The 24,340-nt window shown below is 43.9% G+C and overlaps 1 protein-coding gene across 1 annotated transcript in view; it reads right to left on the bottom strand.

Moving 5' to 3' along the window:
• Positions 1-24,340, bottom strand: part of LOC145361418 (B-cell linker protein-like) — a 51,924-nt gene that overhangs the window by 10,690 nt on the left and 16,894 nt on the right. Inside the window, exons 2-15 of the mRNA XM_080217151.1 lie at positions 22,753-22,784; positions 21,929-21,972; positions 20,481-20,518; positions 16,125-16,227; positions 14,931-15,004; positions 7,413-7,485; positions 5,642-5,730; positions 5,517-5,556; positions 4,403-4,481; positions 3,867-3,897; positions 2,735-2,765; positions 2,100-2,187; positions 1,360-1,394; positions 437-483 (exon numbers count right to left, since the gene is read on the bottom strand). Coding sequence (XP_080073277.1) covers positions 437-483; positions 1,360-1,394; positions 2,100-2,187; positions 2,735-2,765; positions 3,867-3,897; positions 4,403-4,481; positions 5,517-5,556; positions 5,642-5,730; positions 7,413-7,485; positions 14,931-15,004; positions 16,125-16,227; positions 20,481-20,518; positions 21,929-21,972; positions 22,753-22,784 — 804 coding nt within the window. The remainder of the gene's footprint in view (positions 1-436; positions 484-1,359; positions 1,395-2,099; positions 2,188-2,734; positions 2,766-3,866; positions 3,898-4,402; positions 4,482-5,516; positions 5,557-5,641; positions 5,731-7,412; positions 7,486-14,930; positions 15,005-16,124; positions 16,228-20,480; positions 20,519-21,928; positions 21,973-22,752; positions 22,785-24,340) is intronic.

Here is a 24,340-nt window from a genome sequence, read left to right as displayed (position 1 = left end):
GAGGAGGTGTTGTTATCTATCCTTACTGATTGTGGTCTGTGGGTTAGGAAGTCGAGGATTCGGTCACAGAGGGAAGAGCCGAGCCCCAGGCCACGGAGTTTGGAGATGCCAACCACATCTGAATATTTTTTAATGTTGCTGATAACTAATCTCGAAATTCCATCCAAATATAAATCTGCTAGAGCAACCCATGCAGCCAATTGCATTTCTGGATTGCACTGAAGATATTTTAAAACATAAATAATCCAATTTTTAAAAATTCTTTATGGTTTGTTGCATGACATTGCGATCATGATGCCTCATGGCTGAACACAACTAGGATTTAGTAATGGAGGAAGAGCAGTCAGCTGATAGTGGAGGAATGCCCTTGCAATCAGAAAACAGATGAGAGCAACATCACTGAACAACACTGAATGGTGTAATGGTAAATACCCACCTCTGCAAGCATACTTGGCAAAGATGTCAACCCAGTGCTTCTGGGACCTTGATAGTGAAAACAAAACAGATTGAAGGAAAGCAACATACTGGGGTTATTTAATCTTTTGAAATTTTCTGCCCAGAAACATTCTGTATTACTGCCACCAGTACTACATGTTCTTTTTCTATGCCATGTGGTTCTGGAATTAGGATGTGGTTGAAGAGTTATTTTTGTTAAATGAAGAAAGACAAATGAGAAATCAGTTAAGAAGGACAGCTGGACTGAGTTGATTCTGCAATCAGTCATCAGCTCTGCACCTCTTGTGCACCAATGATCAAGCTTCAGTCACTCTGTGATCTGATACCAACTTACTCTTTGGAAAAACCAATTTCTGAATTTCTTTCTGAAAATTATGTATCAGTTGTGTGGGTTTGCAACATTTTTCAAGTTTGTTCCACATCAGCCTTCTGAGTCTTTATGTCTGGCAGTGACTATGAACTCAATATTTAATCATGATGAGCACATCACAGTTGATCCTTCCTTCAACATTCTTAAAACTGAATAAGGAAAAAGGCTGTATTCTTCCTGATCAGGGAACTATCGCATTCAACTTCTGGCCTGGGTAAGAACCACTCACTCAGCACAGAATAGGAATCAAAACTATTTTGATTAATGCTGCACAAGGCAGTCAGTTTACAACTAGTTGATGCGAGCTTGCAATTTTACATTAATGTCAGGTTACACTGGTATTATTCCATTTACCTGTAATAGATCAAAGCGGCATTCAGCATGTGAATTGCATTAAAAGTGACATGAGAGACAAAATCCAGCTAGATCCATTCATAAATAGCCCAAATTCACTGTTCCCTCCCTCTCCTCCATGTTCAATGTATGCATCCATTTAATATATTGGTTGTTTATGCAATCTAATTGCAACTTACCCTGGGAACCTTTCTGCATACTTCGGACAGGAACGCTACAATCAAAAATAGATAGGGATTAACTGAAAAAGATAAACAGCATCAACATCACAGTATTCCATTCAAATATCAGAAATTAGAGAGGATTTCCCTTATTTCGCCAGTAACTGTAAGCCACGGCTCATTGATGTCATGAGTATAATGAAACAACCGGGTTTCCATCAACAGGACCACAATGAAGCACCTCAGATCCAACCCCAGAGAAACAGACTACATTATCCCATCCAAACCCTTAAGTTGTCAACAAAGAATCATCACTCTCTGAGTTTTAAAAGTAGCCGTTGAATTAGTTCAACAAAGCATCTTTATTCCTGAATATTTACGATGCAGGGGACAACCTATGGACAAAGGTTGTTAATGACACTGATAGAATGCTGATGAACAATGGATCTAGTATTTGGGCTAAGTACCTCATCTACCATAAACAGCCCAGGTCTGTATTTTCCCAGTGAAATAAATAGAGAATGATTCTCTCGACACAAAAAAATAGAAAATGCTGGAAAATCTTAGTAGCAGAGAGAGAACAGAAGTAAGACCTGCTGAGATTTTCCGTATTCATATTTCAGCAGGTCTTCTGTTCTCTCTCTGCTTCTGAGATTTTCCAGCATTTTCTATTTTTATTTCAGATTCCAGCATCCTCAGTAATGTCCTTCTTTGATCCTCCAGAATTGGAATGATTTAACCCAAAATTTGTTCATTACCTCTGAATGAATGGAGATGGCACAAGAAGGGTAAATTTCATTTGATTGTCGCAAGCTCTTTTGCCAGTTGAAGGTGGAATCGGCATTTCTATTGTACAAAGAATGCAATTAGATCCATTAAGAGAAGAGAAGTGCTTTGTGTTGGGAGGGGCAAACCTGAACTGCTTTCTCCTGAATAAAAGTAGCCTGGTTCTTCTCTCATCAGAACTATTAAACTCATGTAACTGACAAAGCTTACTCATTTTACTTATAGTGGAGGTCAGGAATAGGTTTATTTATGGAGAGTCTTGGAATAACAAGTGCATTTTATATCCTGCTATGTTTTCAATACTTTTAAGTCCACATGGATTGTATTCATATTTAAATGCTTCCACAGATCTGATGTTGCCAGAGTAAAACTCCTGTAAAGCATTGAGGGTTGTGCTTTTGGATAGATATATCACTTTGTGAGATTGCTGAATATGAGGAAGGAATGGGAAGTTTTTTGATGATCAAATTTAAAACATAATCATGATAAATGTTAACAGTCAGTTTTGTTGCAGCATCTGCAAATTGTCTGCAATAATGGAAGGGATTATTGAGATTGAAAACATATCATACTGAAATTTTGGAAGATTTAAAATGCAAACACCTACCTTCTGATGACAATGAAGGTTTTTGAAGAAGCTGAAAAAGAAATTGTGTTGAAACTCAATTCAGACTGCAAAATTTATTTTCTTCTTAAGTTTTTAGGCATATAGACACCGGAAAGCAAAATGTATCCATCCATTAGTTTTGCAGCAAATGGGTGGAATCACGTGAAATCTGCACAGTCCTGCAAGCAACATCAAAGATAACCGTGTTGCCTACTGTCACAAACAGCTGGTCAGACCAGTCCAAATCCTGTGATAATTTGTGTGGTACAAAGCCAGAAAGTCCCAGGCTCAGTGTCTGATTTGTGCTGAATTCGGCAAGGCAGCAATTAAATTGGTTAGGGTGGGGACAAACAGCCATGGTCATTCTACCAAATGAGTATCAAGTTCACTCACTCACTATGTGTGGTTGGAGTGGAGGGAAAGCAGGAGATGTGCGTGGTGGGGGGTGGTAATGTGGCAGGACGTGGGGGAAAGGTGGGTGTGGGTGCTGAAATTCGACGAAGGTAGATCCAGTTTACCCTCACTGATTAGGCTCACACAAAAGACTAACCATTGCACTGCACTGGGGTCACTTTGACACTTGTGAAATCAAACCCCAAGAAAACAAAAAGGGAGAACATTCGAAAATTAAAATATTAGAAGCAGTTCTGATGAGAAGAAGTTTCCATGGACAGGTAACTGAATTCAGACTGACAGTAAAAGGATAGGATGGAATTCTAAAATCAAAAATGATGCAAAAATGGCAGAAATTTAGGTATCTTGTTTTGGAAAAGACTCAATTATTTTACCCAAAACATGAGGCTTCTTTTCCTTCTGATACTGTGGTCTGCTTCAGATTCTTAGCATTCCCATTTTATTTCTGAAACTTGGAACCTGTGCTGCCAAATGCCATGTGCACCCCGTTCATCGGCAAAATAATGCTCCTTCCAGAATACTGTCTTCACTTTGGAGGCAACTTGATGGGCCCTTGATTTCAGTTCCACCAAACTCCCAACTTTGCTCCAAACTGATCAGGTGGCTGCAGGTTTACAATTCAAGATACAGGACACCAGGTTTTGTTGCAACTATATCTAATGTCAAAAACAATGTTAATTCAACTATTCATCACATGCAATTCAGTTACAATACTCACTGGTTTCCCAATAGGTACCAGAGGCTTTGTCCTGTAACATAATGCATATTTTATTTACCAACCAATATACCAGAAGAAATGCAAGCATTGAAAATGAAACAGGGATATTCAAACCCAATATATTCAGCACAGTCTTGAGCAGAAAGTCTTCCTGTACACTTCTGAGGGTGTGCTGCACTGTCAAAGATGAGTTTATTGTATCAGATTTTGATTGAACCAATCTGCTCTCTCAATTGCATGTAAAAATTCTAAAACATGAATTTGAAGAGCAAAACAGTCCTGGTCAATATTTATGCCTCAAACAACATCAATAAAACAAATAATCTTTCAATTTATTTCATTGCTGTACGTGGGGTTTTGCTGGATGGAAAACAGCTCCCATATTTCCTACACTACAACTATGACTACACTTAAAAAGTGAGTTTTAAAAGAGGGTTTCCATTGGCTATAAAGCAATTTGGGACATCGAAGGTTGTGAAAAGAGTTATGTAAACACACGTAACTCTTTCTTTCTTTGATCAATGGGCTGCACTTACATTGGAGTTGGTAAAGTTGCTCCTCGTGGAGGAATTGGTGGTTGTGATCTGGAGTCTGGTAAATAGTTACTTCTGCTGCCTGTGAAGAAGGGAGGGTAAGTGACATGTGCAACATAAAGATCACGACATGACAGACGCCCTTTCTCAGCACGGATACAGAAAACTGTTGTCCTATCTAAAGAGCAGCCAAGGAGCAAAGAATTTATCTAGTATGTTTTTCCCTATTTTTTTCTCCCCTCATTTCTTGAAAAACTGATTTTTTTTGGGGTATAATTCCATTAGCTCCCGATAGTCTATAGCATTCTGCCCAAGTGTCATTCATAATCTGAGTCCATATTACAAAGAATTACAGATAATCACCAGGGAACCCAGTCATAACAGATCTGATCAGTTACCCTTCAATCGTATCAACTTCACATTATGGTGGAGTGTGGGCATCACAACCAATTCTCATCCTACTTTCACCCTAAATTCATTTGTGCCTTTCCAGAAGGAGTCATTATATAATAGAGACTGGCTAACATGTCCAGTCTTCTCCATTCTCCACCTGACAACCTTAGAGTGCTGATGTCAGTTACATCAGACAGAAGAAATGGGAGCCAGTGATGGGCATTTTGCCACTTGATCCTGTTCCACCATTTAATAAGCTCATGTCTGGCATGACCATAACCTCTACTTTCCTAACTATTCCCTGTAACTGTTGATCCCTTTCTTGAATAAAGATGTTATATTTGCAATCGAGTTTTTTTACGTGTCTGGACATGCGACATGCATGGGACATGGGACATGCGCATCACTGCATGGCTAGGCATTGCCCATCATGAATTCCCTTGAGAAGGTGGTGATATGTGTTGCCTTCTGGAACTGTTGCAGTCCATGTGGTGTAGGAACGCCCACACTGCTTTACATTTGTAAGGCCTCGTAACATATTCGTAACAGCCAAAAACATCCTGATCATTGGGAAACATACTATCAGCTGGTTTTAAAATGTACATATCAATTATTATCTTTCCAACTTATTTTATTTTTATTCAGTAGAGACAGCTTGAAGAAGTGCCCTATGTTTAATCAGAGTTGTTGAAGCTACTGTAGCAGTTCGTATAAGTATACTCACTTTCTTTGTGGTCAATTTCCAAGTATTCACCAGCAATATTCTGTGCAGAACAGAGAGCAGACAATACTAGATAAGACTAGATACATTGAGCTACCATCAAATTAAGAAATCAAAGAAGACTGTACCTCTACTGGAGTTAATAACTGAGGTTTTTTGTAGCTACGTGGAGGAACAATTGGAGGAGTATCTTGAAAAGCTTTGTTCATCGGAGAACCTAAGAGAACAAGAAATGTCAGATGTAATGGTTCCAATTTTTTACAGCATTGCCCAAGCTATTGCACAATGAGAATAAGTTTAAACTTAATGGACTTCCATGCTGCCTTTCAGTGAATCTGAACCATTCAGACTGTTGTGATTCCAGGTTCAATCTACAGATTTTACTAATTTAGCTCATTTGAGCTGGGGCAGGAGTGGGACATTCCAAATGGACACAGTGTTGTTGAATAAAGGAGGGGAATAAGGTCTGCTTCCTCTCCTGAAAAGTGGAAGCAGACCTGACTGGAAAGTGTATTTGTGAAGATGTCGATAACGATAGAGTCAGGCTCAGTGATTGATACCATCCACAACTGAGGGACACTGAGGGAAAGATTGACACTATTTCTTATTTGGTAATGATCCCAAGTAAGGAAGCATCAAAATGGATTTATTTTGGGAGCTGGACTATTTTAACGCACATGCTTTACTTGCATCTTACTGGTCAACTTTATGTCCAGGATACTCCCAGTCGGTGTGCTGCTCAAGTAATGCAGCGGGCTGGGAGACATCAGCAGGGGGATGCTGATGACTGGCATTTTTTTATGGGAATAGCTTCCTGCTGGAAGTTGGAATGGAGCTGAATACCATACAGAAATAGCAGGCCTGGAGACTACTGGAAGAGAGGTTCTCACCAGCGGGGTTTACAAGTGCTCCCCAACGGAGAACATGTGTCCTCAACCTGCTAGTGGGGACAAAGGCCATTGAGGCCCTCCCCAGAGGTCGGAGGTGAGGGGGAGAGTTCCCCTTGGGCAGTGCCAACATGGCACTGCCCACTGACACTGGGCAGTGCTAAGGGGTGGGGTCATACAGTTGGTGGGGCTCACTGGGAGAGCAATTGGAGGTGGCAGAGGGGACCTGCTGCCACTCTGCAACAAAATAAGTGGCAGATGGGATGAGGGGGCGATCAGGGCTGGCCATGCAAGAGGTCCATTAGGCTAGCAATCAGGAACAGAGTTGGAGGGGTGGTCAGGAGGCCAGCAACCAGGGGGGAGGAGGCAGGGAGGCCAACAATCAGGAGGGGGAGGCCAGTGATTGGGGAGAAGGAGGACTGGGAAAATACTGGAAGGTCGGCGATCAGGAGGTTGGCACTGGAGGGGCCAGTGCGCATGCACCGATTTCCCTACTGACAGATCGGTGCATACGTAGTAGCTTGCTCAGCACTATGATGGCTGCCTCTCGGGCTGAATTGGGCCCTGCCCCCCCACTTACCAGCGTGAATCCCCCTTGTGTCGGAGATTCGTTCAGGTAAGAACACCCAAAAATCAGGCAAGAAATTCTCCTGTTTTCCCATCTCTTGGGCATTTAGTTTTTTTTTGGGAGAATCCTAGTTTGCATCAAAAAGAAGGAAGCCCAGAAATAATTCACAGATATTTAGTGTGGTAGGTTTTGGCAGAATATTGCACGTACAGAAAGCCTGAGGCAGAAGAGGCCCAGACTCCTACAACTCTCTGGGTGGAAGTGTTTTCCCCAAGTTTCTTCCAAATCGCCTGGTCCTTACCCTAAACTTATGGCCCCAGCCATTGACCCCTCTACTAAAGAGAAAAGCTTCTTCATCTACCTATCTGTATAGTATCCTGGATCTGTGAACTTTTGACCCTTGCCCAGCTTTCTTTCCCTCTCGATGTATAAATAAAATGTAACCTTTGGCAATATTGGGATCAATATATACATCACACGTGTTGGCAGGCACACTGTTTGATTTCTTGTTCTGGACCTGCAACAAGAAAATGTAAAACTTGAAGTTCAAGTTTGCTCAGAAGCAAATATCAGTATTCATATAACATAAAATACAGAGAATTTAGCACAAATTTCTTATTGATGAGAATGTGGAACATGCTACCATTTTGATTGAAGCATGTATTGTGCAAATATTTAAGAAGGCTTTATTCTTGCAAGAAGGAGAAGGAAATAGCGTGGTACTGAGTTCGGTAATTAGTTAGGAGCTAATTAGTTTCAAATGAACCTCATACAATGTACAAGTAATGGCACAGAGCAGTTGGTCTTAATGTGCTATATATCTAAGAGGTGGAATTTTCCAGGCCCTCCCATTGGTGGGATTTTCCAATCCTACCAAAGTCGATGGCCTTTCCAGCTCTGTCCTTGCCATGACAGACTGTAAATTTACATCCTGGTTCTAGGGATGTAACATAGCAAATGTGCAAAGTACTACAATAATTTAAACTTACAAGGTGTGATTGACAAGATAGATGAGCTGGAAATACAGAAAGATGCACAAGAAACAAAACTCAGAAGAGTAGTGAGTACAAGCTGTGGCATAAGGTCAGAGGAGGTCGGAGAAGTAAGCGAGACTATGGGGCAATTGGTAAATCGGGAAGATTTGGAATTCAACATATTGCAGGATGGAAGGCCAGTGAAAGACTGCATGACCAGGGTGATGAGCAAGTTTGTGAGAGTTACAGGGCTTGATTTTACCATTGCGTTGTGCCCGTTTTTGGGCACGAAGATTTGGTAAAGTTGTGTGTGAGGTGAGTAGCATGATCCGCATGCATTTAAATTCACTTAATGGGCTGCATGCCCAACTTTACCAGCATTTCCCCTTTTACTACTGCGTTCGCCTGTCCAGAATCAGCTCAAAACAGACGTGTTCCATAGAAGTCCGATTTGGGTGCTACATTTTGTGAGGAGGTAGGTGCCTGGCATCCGATGGCTCTCTGCTTGAGATTGATTTTGGGAAAGGGGGGGCTTCGCTGCCACTCTGCCTGAGATCAGTGGACGGAAAGGAGGTTCTATTGTCACTCCACCTGAGATCGGTGGAGGGAAAGGGGGGTCTGCTGCCATTCTGCCTGAGATCAATGGAGTGAAAGGAGGTATGCTGCCGCTCGACATGAGATCAGTGGGGCGGGGTGGGGGAGGGGGGGTGGTGGGGGAGAAGGGTTCACTGCCACTTTGCCTGGTGGGGGCAAAGGGGCTCGCGATCAGTCTGGGTGGCAGGGGGTATGGGGAACAAGGGGGTCAGTAATGTTGTGGGGTGTGGGGCAATGTCTGGAGGAGCTTGGGGAAGGCATTTTCTGGCCCGGGATGGATGTTACAGGGGAGCAGCATTCTACCTTTCTTTTCTGCATGCATGCAGTTCAAGGCTCTGATTGGAGCTACAGGATTTTGGGCACATTAAGCCCTGCCCACAGGCTTCTGCAGCACGATTCAGTCTTGCTGATATTTTGCAGGTAGAGTACCGATGGGAGCACCTCAGAATGGGTCCAAAGTCAGATCTAAAACATTCCCAGCTTTGGGCCCTATTTTATTTTAATTCTAAGTGCTGGATGGACATGAAACTGTGAGTGTTTCAGATCTGACTGTTAGACCTGTTCTCAAGCCCATACGCACTCTGCCTGAAAAAATAGCAGTGATTCTGAATCGCGCTGCAGAAGCCTGTTGGCGGTGCTTAACACGCCCAAAACGCTGCAATTCCGATTGGAGCCTTCAACTGTGCATGCACAGTAAAAAAAATTGAAAAACGCCCCCAGGCCGGATAATGCCCCTCCCCTGGACCCCACAGACATTGCCCCACCCCCCACAACATTACTGACCCCCTTATCCCCCCACACCCCCTGCCACCCCACCGATTGCAGCCCCCTCCCCCCTTCCTTCCCACCAATCGCACGCAGAGTGGCAGCAGACCCCCTCTCTCCCCCACCTATCACACGCAGATTGGCAGTGGACCCTTTGTCCCTGCCCCCTGCCTCCACCTGGTAGAGAGCCATTTGACTCACCTGCCTTCCCCACACCAGAGCGCCACCTAATCCCCTTTCCGCACCCCCCCACCAGAAAGACATCTGACTCGCCTCCCTTCCCCCACCACCAGAGAGCAATTTGACCCGCCGCCCTCCCCCCCACCAGAGAGCCATCTGACCCACGTCCTCCCCCTTCCAGAGAACCATCTGACCTGCCTCCTTCCCCTGACCACCAGAGAGCCATTTGACTCACCTACCATCCCCCCCACCAGAGAGCCATCTGACTCACCTCCCTCCCCACCACCAGAGAGCCATTTGACTCACCTACCATCCCCCGCCACCAGAGACCCATCTGACCTACCTCCCTCCATCCCACCAGAGAGCCATCTGTCCCACCTTCCCCCCTCCCACCAGAGGGCCATCTGACCCACCTCCCCCTCCCCACCAGAAAGCCATCTGACCCACCTCCCCCCGCGACCAGAGAGCCATCTGACCCACCTCCCCCTCCCCACCAGAGAGCCATCTGACCCACCTCCTCCCCCTTTCAGAGAGCCATCTGACCCACCTCCCCCCGCAACCAGAGAGCCATCTGACCCACCTCCCCCTCCCCACCAGAGAGCCATCTGACCCACCTCCTCCCCCTTTCAGAGAGCCATCTGACCTGTCTTCCTCCCCCTGCCACTGGAGAGTCATCTGACCCACCTTTAAACTAATTGGCGGGGGGGGGGGGGGCGGGGGGGGGGGTGCGGGGTGCGAGGGTAGGTGAAATTACAGGGTCCAAAGTAAAGGAGAGGGTACAGGTACGGGAAGAGGTCAAGGATGTCCCAATAATAAAGGGAGTAGGAGGCATGAGTAAGGTTGGTAGCGTTCCTTCAAATAGGGTCCAGGTGAAGGCTGGGATGAAGACACTTTATCTGAATGCACGAAGCATTCGGAACAAAGTGAATGAGCTGGTGGCGCAGATCAGCACAAATGGATATGATCTGGTGGCCATTACAGAGACGTGGTTGCAAGGTGACAGGGACTGGGAGCTGAATGTCCAGGGGTATCAAATGTTTAGGAAGGATAGACGGGAGGAAAAAGAGGCGGGGGGGTAGCTCTGCTGATTAAGGATAGTATCAGGGTGGTAGTAAGGGAAGGTATAGGTGCCAAAGAGCAGAATGTGGAATCATGGGTGGAGATTAGGAACAGCAAGGGGAGGAAGACGCTGGTGGGTGTCGTCTATAGGCCCCCAAATAATGACCTGGAGGTGGGGCGGGCTATAAACGCGCAAATAAATGATGCATGCAGGAATGGAACGGCGATAATTATGGGGGATTTCAATCTACATATTGATTGGTCGACCCATGTTGGACGCGGTGGGCTTGAGGAAGAGTTCTTGGAATGCTGCCGGGATAGTTTCCTTGAACAGTGTGTGTTGGAGCCGACGAGGGAGCAAGCTATCTTAGATCTGGTGTTATGTAATGAGGCAGGTAGAATTAGGGACCTTGTTGTGAGGGATCCTCTTGGGAAGAGTGATCATTGTACGGTGGAGTTTCTGATGCAGATGGAGGAGGAGAAAGTAGGATCCCGGACCTGTGTCCTTTGTTTGAACAGAGGGGAGTACGGTAGGATGAGAGAGGAATTGGCGAATGTAGATTGGGGGCGCAGATTGGTCGGTAGGTCTGCTGAGGAACAGTGGAGGATCTTTAAGGAGATCTTCCTTGGTGCTCAGCAGGAATTTATTCCGCTGGTAAAGAAGGATCGTAGGAGAAGAGATAATCAGCCGTGGATAACGAAGGAGATAAAGGAGAGTCTTAAATTAAAAGCTGATGCATTTAGAGTGGCTAAAAGTAGTGGGCGAGAAGAGGATTGGGAGAGGTTTAAATATCAACAAAGAATGACGAAGTTGATAAAGAAAGGAAGGATAGACTATGAATCTAGGCTAGCGCTAAATATAAAAAAGGATAGTAAGAGTTTTTATAAATATATAAAGAGGAGGAGGCTGGCTAGGGTGAATGTTGGACCCTTAGAGGATGAGAGGGGGGATTTAGTGGTGGGGGATGAGGAAATGGCTGAGGCCTTGAATAACTTTTTTGCTTCGGTCTTCACGGAGGAGGATGCAAACAGTTTGCTGGGTGTTAATGATGGAAAGATGGTAGGAGTGGAGGGCCTGTATGAGATCATTGTTACGAGAGAGGTAGTGCTCGACAGACTAGAGGGACTGATGGTGGACAAGTCTCCAGGACTGGATGGAATGCATCCCAGGGTTCTGAAGGAAATGGCGGTGGTGATAGTGGATGCCTTAGTGATTATTTTCCAAACCTCGCTGGATTCCGGGGAAGTGCCAGAAGATTGGAAAACGGCTATTGTTACGCCGCTGTTTAAAAAGGGTAGCAGGCAAAAGGCAGGGAATTATAGGCCGGTTAGTTTAACGTCTGCTGTAGGAAAAATGCTTGAATCCGTCATCAAAGAGGAAATAGCGAGGCATCTTGAGAAGAATTGTTTGATAGAGCAGACGCAGCACGGATTCGTTAAGGGGAAGTCGTGTCTGACGAATTTATTGGAATTCTATGAGGATGTGTCTAGTGCAGTGGATGGAGAGGAACCGGTGGATGTGGTGCTTCTCGATTTTCAGAAGACGTTTGAGAAGGTGCCGCACAAAAGATTGTTCCAGAAGGTTAGGGGGCATGGAGTTGGGGGTAAGGTGTTAGTGTGGATAGGGGATTGGCTGTCAAATAGGAGGCAGAGAGTGGGTGTCAATGGGTGCTATTCGGATTGGCGGTTGGTGACTAGTGGAGTGTCCCAGGGGTCGGTGCTGGGGCCTCAGCTATTTATATAGATGATCTGGAGGAGGGAGCCGAGCGTAAGGTGTCGAAATTTGCTGATGACACAAAGATAAGTGGAACAGCAAATTGTGCGGAGGGTGTAGAAAGTCTGCAGAGGGATCTAGATAGGCTGAGTGAGTGGGCGAGGACCTGGCAGATGGAGTACAATGTTGGCAAATGTGAGGTTATCCACTTTGGTTGGAATAATAGTAGGAAGGACTACTACTTACAGGGCGAAAAGCTGCAGCATGCTACGGTGCAGAGGAACCTGGGGGTCCTTGTGCATGAGTCGCAAAAACCCAGCCTACAGGTGCAGCAGGTGGTCAGGAAGGCAAATGGGATGCTGGCCTTCATAGCGAGGGGGATTGAATATAAAAGTAGGGAGGTCTTGGCTGCAACTGTACAGGGCACTGGTGAGGCTGCAGCTGGAGTACTGTGTGCAGTTTTGGTCACCGCACTTGCGCAAGGATATTTTGGCCTTGGAGGGAGTGCAGAGGAGGTTCACTAGGCTGATACCGGAGTTGAGGGGGTTGAGCTATGAAGAGAGGCTGAATAGACTGGGCTTGTACTCGTTAGAGTTTAGAAGGATGAGGGGGGATCTTACTGAGACATATAAGATGATGAAAGGGATGAGTAAGGTAGAGGTGGAGAGGTTCTTCCCGCTCAGAAAGGACAGCAGGACGAGAGGGCACAGCCTCAAGATAAGGGGGGTGCGGTTTAGAATGGAGTTGAGGAGGAACTTCTTCACTCAAAGGGTGGTGAATCTCTGGAATTCTCTGCCCGTTGAAGTGGTGGAGGCTACTTCGCTAAATATATTTAAGACGCGGGTAGGTAGGTTTTTGGTAGGCAAGGGGATTAAGGGTTATGGGGAGAAAGCAGGAAAGTGGAACTGAGCCACTTCAGATCAGCCATGATCTTATTGAATGGCGGGGCAGGCTCGAAGGGCTAGATGGCCTACTTATGCTCCTATTTCTTATGTTCTTATGTTCACCTCCCTCCCCACCACCAGAGAGTCATCTGATCCACCTCATCCCCCATCTCCAGAGAGCCATCTGACCTACTCCCCTCCGGAGAGTCATCTGACTCACGTCCCTCCCCCCCGCCTTCATCAGAGAAGCATCTGACCCGCCTCCCTCCCCCCACCACCAGAGAGCCATTTGGCCCACTTCTCTCTCTCTCTCTCTCTCTCTCCAACCCCCCTTCCCCCTCCACCAACTATCTAAGAGAGCCACCGGAAGCTCTGAACTTACCTCCGCAAAAGCTGGAGTGGACTTTTGCAGACCATGTCTGTTCTGCGCCGAATCTGGATGGGCGAACACAGTGGTAAAGGGGGAAATGCTGGTAAAGTTGGGAATCCAGCTCATCAAGTCAATTCAAGTGCATTTAAATTGCTATCGGTCCCGATCGTGGTCATTTTTGGTCAGGGGGAGTGGCCGCAGAGGTGGTCATGGATCGTGCAACTGCCTCACGCCTGACTTTACCAAGATTTTGTGCCCGAAGATGGGTGCAACATGATGGTGAAATCGGGCGCTTCGAATCAAAATGGTAAAATAATGCCCACAGTATCTGCAGTCACGTTTGGATGGTATGCAATTTATGTGTGGTGGGATTCAGAAAACTGGTGGAGATGTCAAACCTCAACACACGTAGTGCACTTGATGCTTTTAAGGTGCATAGAATCGGAGTAGTTACAGCACAGAAGGAGCTAATTTGGTCTGTCTTGTTTCTGCTGGTTCTTTGCAAGACCTACTCTCCTAATCTCATTTACCTATCTTTTCACACAGCCCTCCAATTTTTTTCCATCCAGATATTTATTTAATTCTGTTGTGGAGAATTTGATTGAATTTGCCTCCACTATACTTTCAGGCAGTGCCAATTGCTTTTCCTCAGGTCACCATTGCTTAATTTGCTGACCATCTTAAATTGATGTTCCCTGGTTCTTATACCTTCTGCCAAAGAGAACTGTTTCTTCATATCTACTTTGTCCTGGTTCCTCATAGTTGGGTGGTGAGGGAAGTTTAGGACAGAGGTGGGTGGTTTCACAGAGATGGAAATAAGTCATTTTGGTGGTGAATAGCACAGCGGGTATGAAGCTGAACTGAGGTCCAAACAAGGCAGCTAATCATAGAATCTTTAATTAAGTTTATTTATTAGTGGCACAAATCAGGCTTGCATAAACACAGCAATGAAGTTACTGTGAAAATCCCCTAGTCATCACATACCAGCGTCTGTTTGGGGAAACAGGGGGCAAATTTAGCATGGCTAATGCACCTAACCAGCATGTCTTTTGGACTGCAGGCACACAAACACTCCACTTGGAGTAACTTGATACTAATAAGGAGCAGGATGCCTGGCTAATTTTCCTAACTGAGAAATACTGAGGCTAATTTTTATGCCTCTACAGCAAAATGTCTAAAGTACAAACTAAGAATTGACTCAGAGCACAGAATTGTGAATATTTATCATGTACCTCATCTATGACTGTCGTATGAAACATTTTCTAATGAGGAACAGTGGGTTGGATTTAATGTTCTCCCCTGTGGCGAGCTTGGTGGCAGGAGGGTGGCAGGTGGGGGTGAGGGCAGCAGTGGGCGATGTTCTTAAAATTCAAGCTACGGTCCCCAAAAATGCAAAGTTACATGTTGATTGTTTTCACATACCTTTGAGAGGTGTTCTAACATCATAGGTCTTGGCTTGGATACAGCTACAGACGGCTTGGCTGAGATTGGTTTCTCTGAAACAAGAAATACTTTACAATGATTCAAAGCATATTTCAGGTGAATGGTGTGATTTTTGAGCATAAGACAAAATTCTGTTGAAATAGAACTGCTTAATTTTTTTCAAGTTTCATCGCAGAGCAATTAGTTGATTCTCACTCGCACTGATATCCTTGTGGTGGCTTCCACTATGTGTATCAATGACCAAGTGACTTATGTCACTGTGAACTATGACAGCCTGGAAGTGAAGGGACAAATATGCAGCATTTTACACTAAAATCAGTGATGGCGGAAAGTGCTGGATCAATCAGATTGCCTGTAGTCTAGTTCTTAATATCATTAATTAGGTTGGGGAAGCCATCTTGGTAACTCATTCAATAAATACAGTTTGATCTTCTGTGCAAAGTAAAAATACAAAGACAAGGACTTGCTAAAACAAAATAGGCTTTTGAACAATTAAGATGCAAATCACGGTAGGCTCTAAAATTTTTGGAGTTGGCTGGATAAGTCCTATGCTCAACCAAGGAGACGGGTATTCATGGGCATTCAGCAGTCATGGGCATTCGGCCTCTGATCTGAGGGTAAGTGTTTTCCAAGGCGGCCTTTACGACACATAACGACGCAGAAACGCTGAGCAGAAACTGGTAGCCAATTTCCACACACATGAGAACAGCCTCAACTGGGATCTTGGGTTCACTATCTGTAACCCCCACGACTTGCCTGAGCTTGCAAAATCTCACTAAGTGTCCTGTCTGGAGACAATACATATCTCTTAAACCTGTGCTTAACCCTCTCTCCACTCACATTGTCTGTACCTTTAAGACTTGATTACTTGCAAAGATTTGCATTCCAACCATTATCTTGTGAATTGAGTTTGTGGGCCTTCATATGCCCTGTTTGTGAACATGACTCCCACTCACCTGATGAAGGGGCAGCATTCTGAAAACTTGTGGCTTGTGCTACCAAATAAACCTGTTGGACTTTAACCTCGTATTGTGAGACTTCTTACTGTGCTTACCCCACTGCAATACCAGCCTCTCCACATCTTAATTCACATCACATGATGACAGAAATATTGGAATAATTTTATCTCTGCTGCAAATTCTACCACATATGGGTGCAATTCTTCAGCTTTACCTATGTAATCATTATTATTGCTAAGTTCAGTTGTAGTAGTAGTTCTCAGAGGACGTTCAGTTGGGGGTGCTTCATAGGTATCCTCATCCTCAGATCCATTGTTCTGCAATGAAATACAACACAGTTCTCATTAATTTCCTTTCCATCTTATCATAGTAACAATTTCAATTATTCCACTGCAAGGGAAAAATAGGTCACGATTTAATTCATCCAAAAGACAGCAACTGCAGCAGTGCAGCACTCCTTCAGTATTGTGTACAGTATCAACCTCGGTTACGTACTCAAATGTCAGGACTGGGAATTGAATTCTCAATTTATACCACAGCTGACATTATTTTAAAGGGTAACTAAACTATCTCCAGACCCACAAAAGGCAGCAAAATATGCACACATGCAACAGTACATGTGACTGACCCCATCTTCCCCAAAAAGCTAAAATATAAACTAATAAGCTCGAGTGAGAGTCCAGGTCAGATTCACCAGGAGCCTTCAGTGGCAGTTGAAAGATCTATCCAAGTACTCCTTCTTCACACACTGCGCAAAAAAATTTGTCAGTAGCCAATTCCACCCTGACACTTCCGCTGAGACAAAAATCTGCTCCCTCTTAGAGCCAATGGAGCATCAGCAACCTCCCGTAATCCCCACTGAGATACATAAGAACATAAGAAATAGGAGCAGGAGTAGGTCATCGAGCTCTTCGAGCCTGCTCCACCATTCAATAACATCATGGCTGATCTGAAGTGGATCAGTTCCACTTCCCCGCTTTCTCCCCATAACCCTTAATTCCCTTGTGTATTAGAAATCTATCTCCCCATGACTTAAACATATCCAACGAGGTAGCCTCCACCACTTCAATGGGCAGAGAATTCCAGAGATTCACCACCCTTTGAACAAAGAAGCTCCTTCTCAACTCCATTCTAAACTTGCCCCCCCCACCTTATTTTGAGGCTATGCCCTCTGTTTACCTTTCTAAGCGGAAAGAATCTCTCTACCTCTACCGTGTCTCGCCCCTTCATTCTCTTGTAAGTCTCGATAAGATCCCCTTTCAGCCTTCTAAACTCTAACGAGTACCCGCCACCAGAACAAAGAGAAAATTCGGAGCTCAAACCCAGCCCTGCTGAGGCGGCCTTTTCCACACCTCCTTCTCTTGCCTCTACCTCCATATCTTCCCCTCATCTCCTCCCCGTCTATTTCCTTCTTCCACCTGCCTCTTCCCTTTTCTCCCCCTCACATTGCCTTCCCTTCCCCTCACCAAGACCTTACATGTCCAACAGCATTTTCTCCTCTTATTTTCTTCTCTCTTCTTTTTCTTCTATCTTTGTTCCCTTTCCTCCTGTGACCTTCCACATCATGCTTTCTCTCTTCTTCCCTTATATCTTACTCTTTTTCCTCTTCCCTGTATCTAAATCAGTGAATCAGTTTCACTGCTCCTCTTTTTTCCCAACCCCTTAGCTCTTACCAGCACATCGCACAGTGATCAGCACTGCTGCTTCACAGCACCAGAAACCTGGTTCAATTCCCAGCTTGGGTCACTGTATGTGTGGAATTTTCATGATCTTCCTGTGTCTGCGTGGGTTTCCTCCCACATTCTGAAAGACGTGCTGGTGAGGTGCATTGATCCAAACAGGTGCCGGAATGTGGCAACTCGGGGAATTTCACAGTAACTTCATTGCAGTGTTAATGGAAGCCTTATTGTGACTAATAAATAAACTTTATTCTTCCACAGTCCACCATCAATACTCTTACTCTCTCCCATTCTCCATTCTTCCCCTCTCCATTTCTGTATCTGTAGTTTACTGACCCTTCCTCACCCTCTCCATCCCTGTTCAGCCCTGTTCTCCATCTTCCACCTGCTTCCTCCCCCAACACTCATCTTGGTTATTTCCTTGTTTTCTCAATCTTACTTGATTTCAGAAGTACATGACATGAAGTCATCCAGAAAGTCTGTTGCCTGTGTCCTGACTTAAATCAGTGTTGTTCACTATAATCCTTGTGCTCACTGACCTACACTGGTCTCCCTGTTAAAGCAATGCCTCAATTTTAAAGTTCTGTTTGTTTTTAAATTCTTTTATAACAGAAGAAAATGGTAGCACCATCAGTCCATGGTGTCAGTGAGTATTGCTGATAATTTTGCTAATAAGGAAAACAAAATTGTCTCACAAGTTCGTATTCCCTGTCTGTAGCAGCACACAGAATCTCAGTTGAGTTATGGATCTGTGCACCAGGGCCATAGTATAAGATGGTTGCACCCTTTTGATTCTGTTGCATCATCTCCGATGTCATGTTTACTGCCTACAGCAACTGGCAATTTGGTTATCATCTATGTTTAATCAGCTCCACATTCAAAACCCTTTGTTCAGTTCACTGCAAAAATAATAATATTCTCTGAGGTAATTTACAACTTGTGTATGTACTCCACTGTTCCAACCACATGAGAGTATTTCAATGGATATTCAAATTTTCTGAATGTAAAGCAAACATGTAAGAAGTAGGGAAAGTTTTAGCAGTGATCAGAACTTGCAAACATGTAAGAAGTAGGGAGATTTTGAATAGTAATCAGAACTTCACCCCTAACACCTATGTGTAGTACTTATTTCATGTCCTTTTATCAAAAGCCATTGGCAATTTAGACAGATTGAAATGCTGATCTGATGAAAACAGCTTCAAAATATACCAGTTAATGTGTCAATTAACACTACAAAGTAACTACTACACAACAAGACCTGGATGAATATTTGCGCAAAATGAAGATGAAAGGTACTGGACCAAGAAAGAGATCACCAATTACTGAAGGTTTCCTGCTTTAGAGTTCTGTTAAGTTAATGTTTATTTATTAGTCACAAGTAAGGCTTTACATTAACACTTCGCTGTGAAATTCTCCTCGTCACCACACTCCTACACCTGTTTGGGTCAATGCACCAAACCAGCACTTCTTTCCGATTGTGGAAGGAAACCAGAGCACGCAGTGGAAATCCACGCAGATATGGGGAGAACATGCAAACTCCACACAGAAAATCACCTGAGGCTAGAATCAAACCTGGGCCACTGGCACTGTGAGGCAGCAGTGTTAATATTCTGCCACCGTGCCCCCATTGTCAAGTTGTCCATTGTCAAGTATCCAATGCATATGATTAGGAATAAACAATGGAGTTTAGCAGTTTATATATTATTCCTGAGCTTTTCTCAGTTGCCTTCAGAAGAGGGTCAAGGAGAAATTCTGCAGAATGTTTTGCCAAGAAATTAATTTAGCAGCATGAAAACTAAAAATCTGCGTTTATTCATTACATGACCACAGGATGTCCCAGAATGGGAAATCTGCCAGCGTGAGAGGGAAGGGGTAACTCTGCTGGGGTGGTGATCAGAGACGGAGGGAGGAAACTCTCCAGACGTGGTGGCAACTGGGGTGGGAGGGAGGGAATTCTGCAGAAGGAGCAATCGGAGAGTGGGAGGGGTGGTTGATAAATTGGGTGGTTGGAGACTGGCACTGGGGGCAATCGGCATGCGGGGTCCCTGATGTATGTGAAGGGCTGAGAGGTGCCCGATGTAGCAGGAGATCCCCCAGTACACAAGAAGAATGGAGTGCCTGCGCAATGACCCCTGGAGCCCAGCAGCTGGCTTCCCCCGCGAGTTCAGGCTTCACCATCACCCCTGCTGGCAAGAATCACATTCTGGCACTTTTGTTGCACCAAGTGCATAAGATTGCATTTTCAAACTTGCCCAGAAAAGAAGTCTTGCTGATTTGGCACTTAGAATTTTTTTCTTAAGACCATGCCCTTGGAGTTAATGTTCTACTTTATCTCACACCATGTCACTGCCCCATGTTTCCCTCCCAGCAAGAATCTCTGAATTAGAAAGGTGTGAGGTCAAGCACTCTGGAGACTTGAGCATGTGATCTACTGAATTGCAGTACTGTGGGAATATTATGTTAAACTGAGGCTGTGTACGCTCTTTTGAAGATGTAAGAGATCCTGTGGCAATGTTCTCAGAAGGACTGGGGATTTTTCAGGTGTCCTGGCCAATATTTATCTCTCAAACATGACCACTCAAATACACCTGGCAATTTATTTCACCGGTATTTGTGAGAGATTGCTGTGCACTATCTGGCTTCTGTATTATTGATGTTACAACAGTGACAGCATTTTAAAAGCACTTCATTGACTGAGATGCTTTGGGATGGCCTGAGCTTGTGAAAGAGCTTGTGGTGGGTTGTTGGAGCCAGGGAAGCTAGCAAATAGAGAGGGAAGGAATGACACATGAAGGGATGGAACATACTTCATGTAGTTGTTTTGTTAAACTACAAATTTACATTTTTCCAGGGTTAATAACCAGGAGAGGAAATCTGACTCTTGTACTTACTAATTCATTCTCACACCACTTTGGCTCATCTTGGTAATCTGTTATCAAAATGAAATATGATAGATATTAAAGAAGAAACTAAAAAGGGCGATAAAATAACAAACTTCCATCCAACAACAACCTTAACATCACTTAGGAACCGACGACAATTAACAGTATAGAAAAGATACTTTGAAGTACAGAGAAATAACATAACAGAGAATGCACGTTGCGCTTCAAAAGCCAATGTGTGTGTGTTAACCTATCAATGACTAAAGCTTCCCGTGCACAGTGTAAAAAGTTCTCGGTTTGATCTGTTCATTCATCTTAACAGCTGTGATCCAGGATTTGACAAACTCAGGCTCACTGCATTTTTCCAGTTCAAGAAAGAAATTTAATTGTGGAAGCTGTTAAAGAAAGCATAAATTTACATGTGGTACAAAGTTAAAATTAAATGTACCCTGCTTTGCATATTACTTGAAGCGTATCAGGATTAAGTGTAACTTTTCAGAAGATTGACAGAAATCTCTGTCCAAACGGAACAAGCAAGGTTTCAGTCAAAAAGTTTGGCAGCAGTTCTGGAGAATGCCTGAGGTTTGAATCAAGAAGGCAGTGTGCAAAATCTCATTTCTATCAGCTGAAGTCACAGGCGAAGGAACTTTGTAGGTTCTCTCAGTGTCTCATGATTTAAGTATAAAATTAGAAAATGATACAATACCTTTTGACAACTGCCTTAAATCTATGTTGGAAGATAATAAAGTCAAGAATGAGAAAAGGCCATTCATTTGGTTGATATTTTCAAAGACTCTAGTTACCAACCCATACCACTACAAACAGATTCACCTCTTCCCTCTGTTAAAATTCTTCATGACTTAGAATACAACCCTGGAGAAAAGCTGGCAACTGGTGATTTCAGCTATTTATTCCATTTCTCAAGGTGGGGTATGGGTGTTCCGTGATTCTCTCACCAGAGAAACTTATGGCAGAAACTCCAGGCAAATACGTAGGCAGAATCCTGAGACAATGCTGTTCCTAAGAATGTGATCTACATGTTCACAGGAATGTAATTATATTCGGTGGTGATTTTCTTTTGTGCTTTTCAGTTGTGTTTAACAACCAAGGCCAATCTGCTGTTTGTTTGCCATTCTGATCATGTGGCAGAGCCTTTGAAAAGACCAACTGGATGAATGGCCTTTTGTCATTCTAGACTTTATCACCTTTGAACATGAAGGCTCAAAGAGGCAACATGCAGGGAAGCAAATGAAAACACCCAGTTGACCCAAATGAAATGCAGGTGATTGCAAACCAACCAGGGAAGCCCATTGCACATTGTTGTCAATGGCTTTGCTCTCATTTTCTTCATTCATTCTCTCATCAAGAACTGAACATCAATTTTCTGAAAACTTTAACTCCTTCTTTGTGATCATAAAAAGAAAAAGCAGAGAAAAAGAATATCTCCATTCGCTTACTAGGTTTTTTGGGTCGGGTTGGCAGTGGAGGTGGAAGATTAGGCCTGCAGGGAATAAGAGAATATTTATAGTACAAGCTATTTGTCATGATATAATGTCCTTCAAAAGAGTAATCAGTAGAAATGACTGAGCCGAGTATGATGTATCTGCTACTCCGAGTTCAGCAAATTGGTAATTGTTTTGGTCACATATGTGCCTTAATATACCTGTTCATAGAAGAATATCATTCTGCTTAAGAATCATCAAATCATCCTGATTTTTGCCTGATGTAGAATGCATGTTTCCTCCCATAGGGACACTTGTCTCTTAGATAATTTATGTGCAGGTTCTCACGAATTAAGGCTGAAACCTCCAAATGTATGCAGGAATGTTGCAATACCGGTTGGAGTTGCTTGGCTATTTTGCCAAGTCTGCCACAGAACATTGTCTTGGTTCTCAATTTTGCATTGTCAGCTACATTCCACTCAAAATGTGGTATCTGATTCTGTGATTGTCCTGCTATATATTTCCAGCATATCCTGGTTTACTGTAAATTAGACCAACAGGTTTAACATCGGGAGTAATTTTCAGCTAATGGAAATGAAAATCATGAAAGGTACATAATGAGCGGCTGATCCAATATTGTTCAATTCACACTATCACTCAAAGTCGAAATTACCTCACCAAATGTTTGTTGAAATGGTTGTGTCTCATGTTTGTTGTAACTATGGGTTATGTATTTCTCATCAATTTGCTGCACCTTCAAATCATGTTTTCGTGATGATACCAGTAACCCACCCACACAACAAAATAAGATTCCATATATTAGATAATATTATACTCACGTATTTTTCAAATTCCGAGGTTTAGTGACATTCTGAGAAGAGAAGAGAAATAATTAAACTCTTGGTGTCATTGGAGCAGAGAAGAAGGCAATTCAACCAGTCAAGCTCATGATGTTCTCTGCTGAACAATTTTACCATTACCCCACCCTATTCTCATTACCGTGTAAGTTTAATTCATTCAAATGCGCATAATTTCCTTTTGAAATTATTCATCATCTCTATTTCCAACACTCTCACAGGCAATGATTCCAAGTCATTAATACTCGCCGAGGAAAAGAATTCTCACTCACAGTGCTCCCGCAACTCTCACCCTTCAAGCTGTTCCTTAGTTCTTGTATCATCAGATGATGTGAATAGCCTTTCTTTGTCTTCCTGATCTAAGTCTGATGTTATCTGTGTGCTCGATCAAATCTTCCTTCAAACTCCTTTTTTCCAGCTTAACTTAACCTTATATCGAAAACCTATCATCCCTGGTACCATTCTGAAAAATCTCCTCTGTATTCTTTCAAGGTCTTTTACATCCTTCCTGAAGTATGGTGACCAGAACTGACTTGCAATACTCTACTTGTGGCCTGACCAGAGACTTAACAGGCCTCCTGTTTCATGAGCATTTTGTGCTTCGTACCTTTATTGATGAAGCCTAAGATTCCATATGCTCTGTCAACTGCTTTTTCAAAGTGGCTTGCTACATTCCAAGATCTATACACCGGATTCCCCCTCCAGACACGTTTATCACTTTTGTACTTTCAGGTCTGTGCTTTGCATCTACATTCCCTCTTCCTATTCCTTCTGACAAAATGCATCCCATTTCCCTGGATGAACTTCCACCTGTTTCATGTTTATCAACTTCTTTGTCAATCTTTGTTGACATTTAAACCTCTCCCAATCCTCTTCTCGCCCACTACTCTTAGCTACTCTAAATTCCTCCGCTTTTAATTTAACACTTTCTTTCACCTCCTTCGTTATCCACGGCTAATTACCTCTCCTCCTACGGTCCTTTTTGACCTTCGGAATAAATTTCCGCTGAGCACCAAGAAAGATCTCCTTAAAGATCCTCCACTGCTCCTCAGCAGACCCTCCCTCCAACGCGCTCCCCCAGTCAACATTTGCCAATTCTTCTCTCATCCTACCGTACTCCCCTCTATTCAAACAAAGTACGCGTGTCTGGGAACCCACTTTCTCCTCCTCCATCTGCACCAGGAACTCCACCATACAATGATCACTCTCCCCAAGAGGATCCTTCACCGCAAGGTCCCTAATTCTACCTGCCTCATTACATAGCACCAGATCCAAGATAGCTCGCTCCCTTCGTCGGCTCCAACACACACTGTTCCAGGAAACTATCCCGGCAGCATTCCAAGAACTCCTCCTCGAGCCCACTGCGTCCAACATGGGTCAACCAATCAATATGCAGATTGAAATCCCCCATAACTACGGCCGTCCCATTCCTGCACGCCGCACTTATTTGCGCGTTAACAGCCCACCCCACCTCCATATTATTATTCGGGGGCCTATAGACGACACCCACCAGCGTCTTCCTCCCTTTGCTGTTCCTAATCTCCACCCACAACGATTCCATGTTCTGCTC

The sequence above is a fragment of the Carcharhinus amblyrhynchos genome, chromosome 34 (assembly GCF_965287045.1).
Source record: "Carcharhinus amblyrhynchos chromosome 34, sCarAmb.v2.hapA, whole genome shotgun sequence".
NCBI lineage: Eukaryota > Metazoa > Chordata > Chondrichthyes > Carcharhiniformes > Carcharhinidae > Carcharhinus > Carcharhinus amblyrhynchos.
This window is presented reverse-complemented; position numbering and strand designations above follow the sequence as displayed.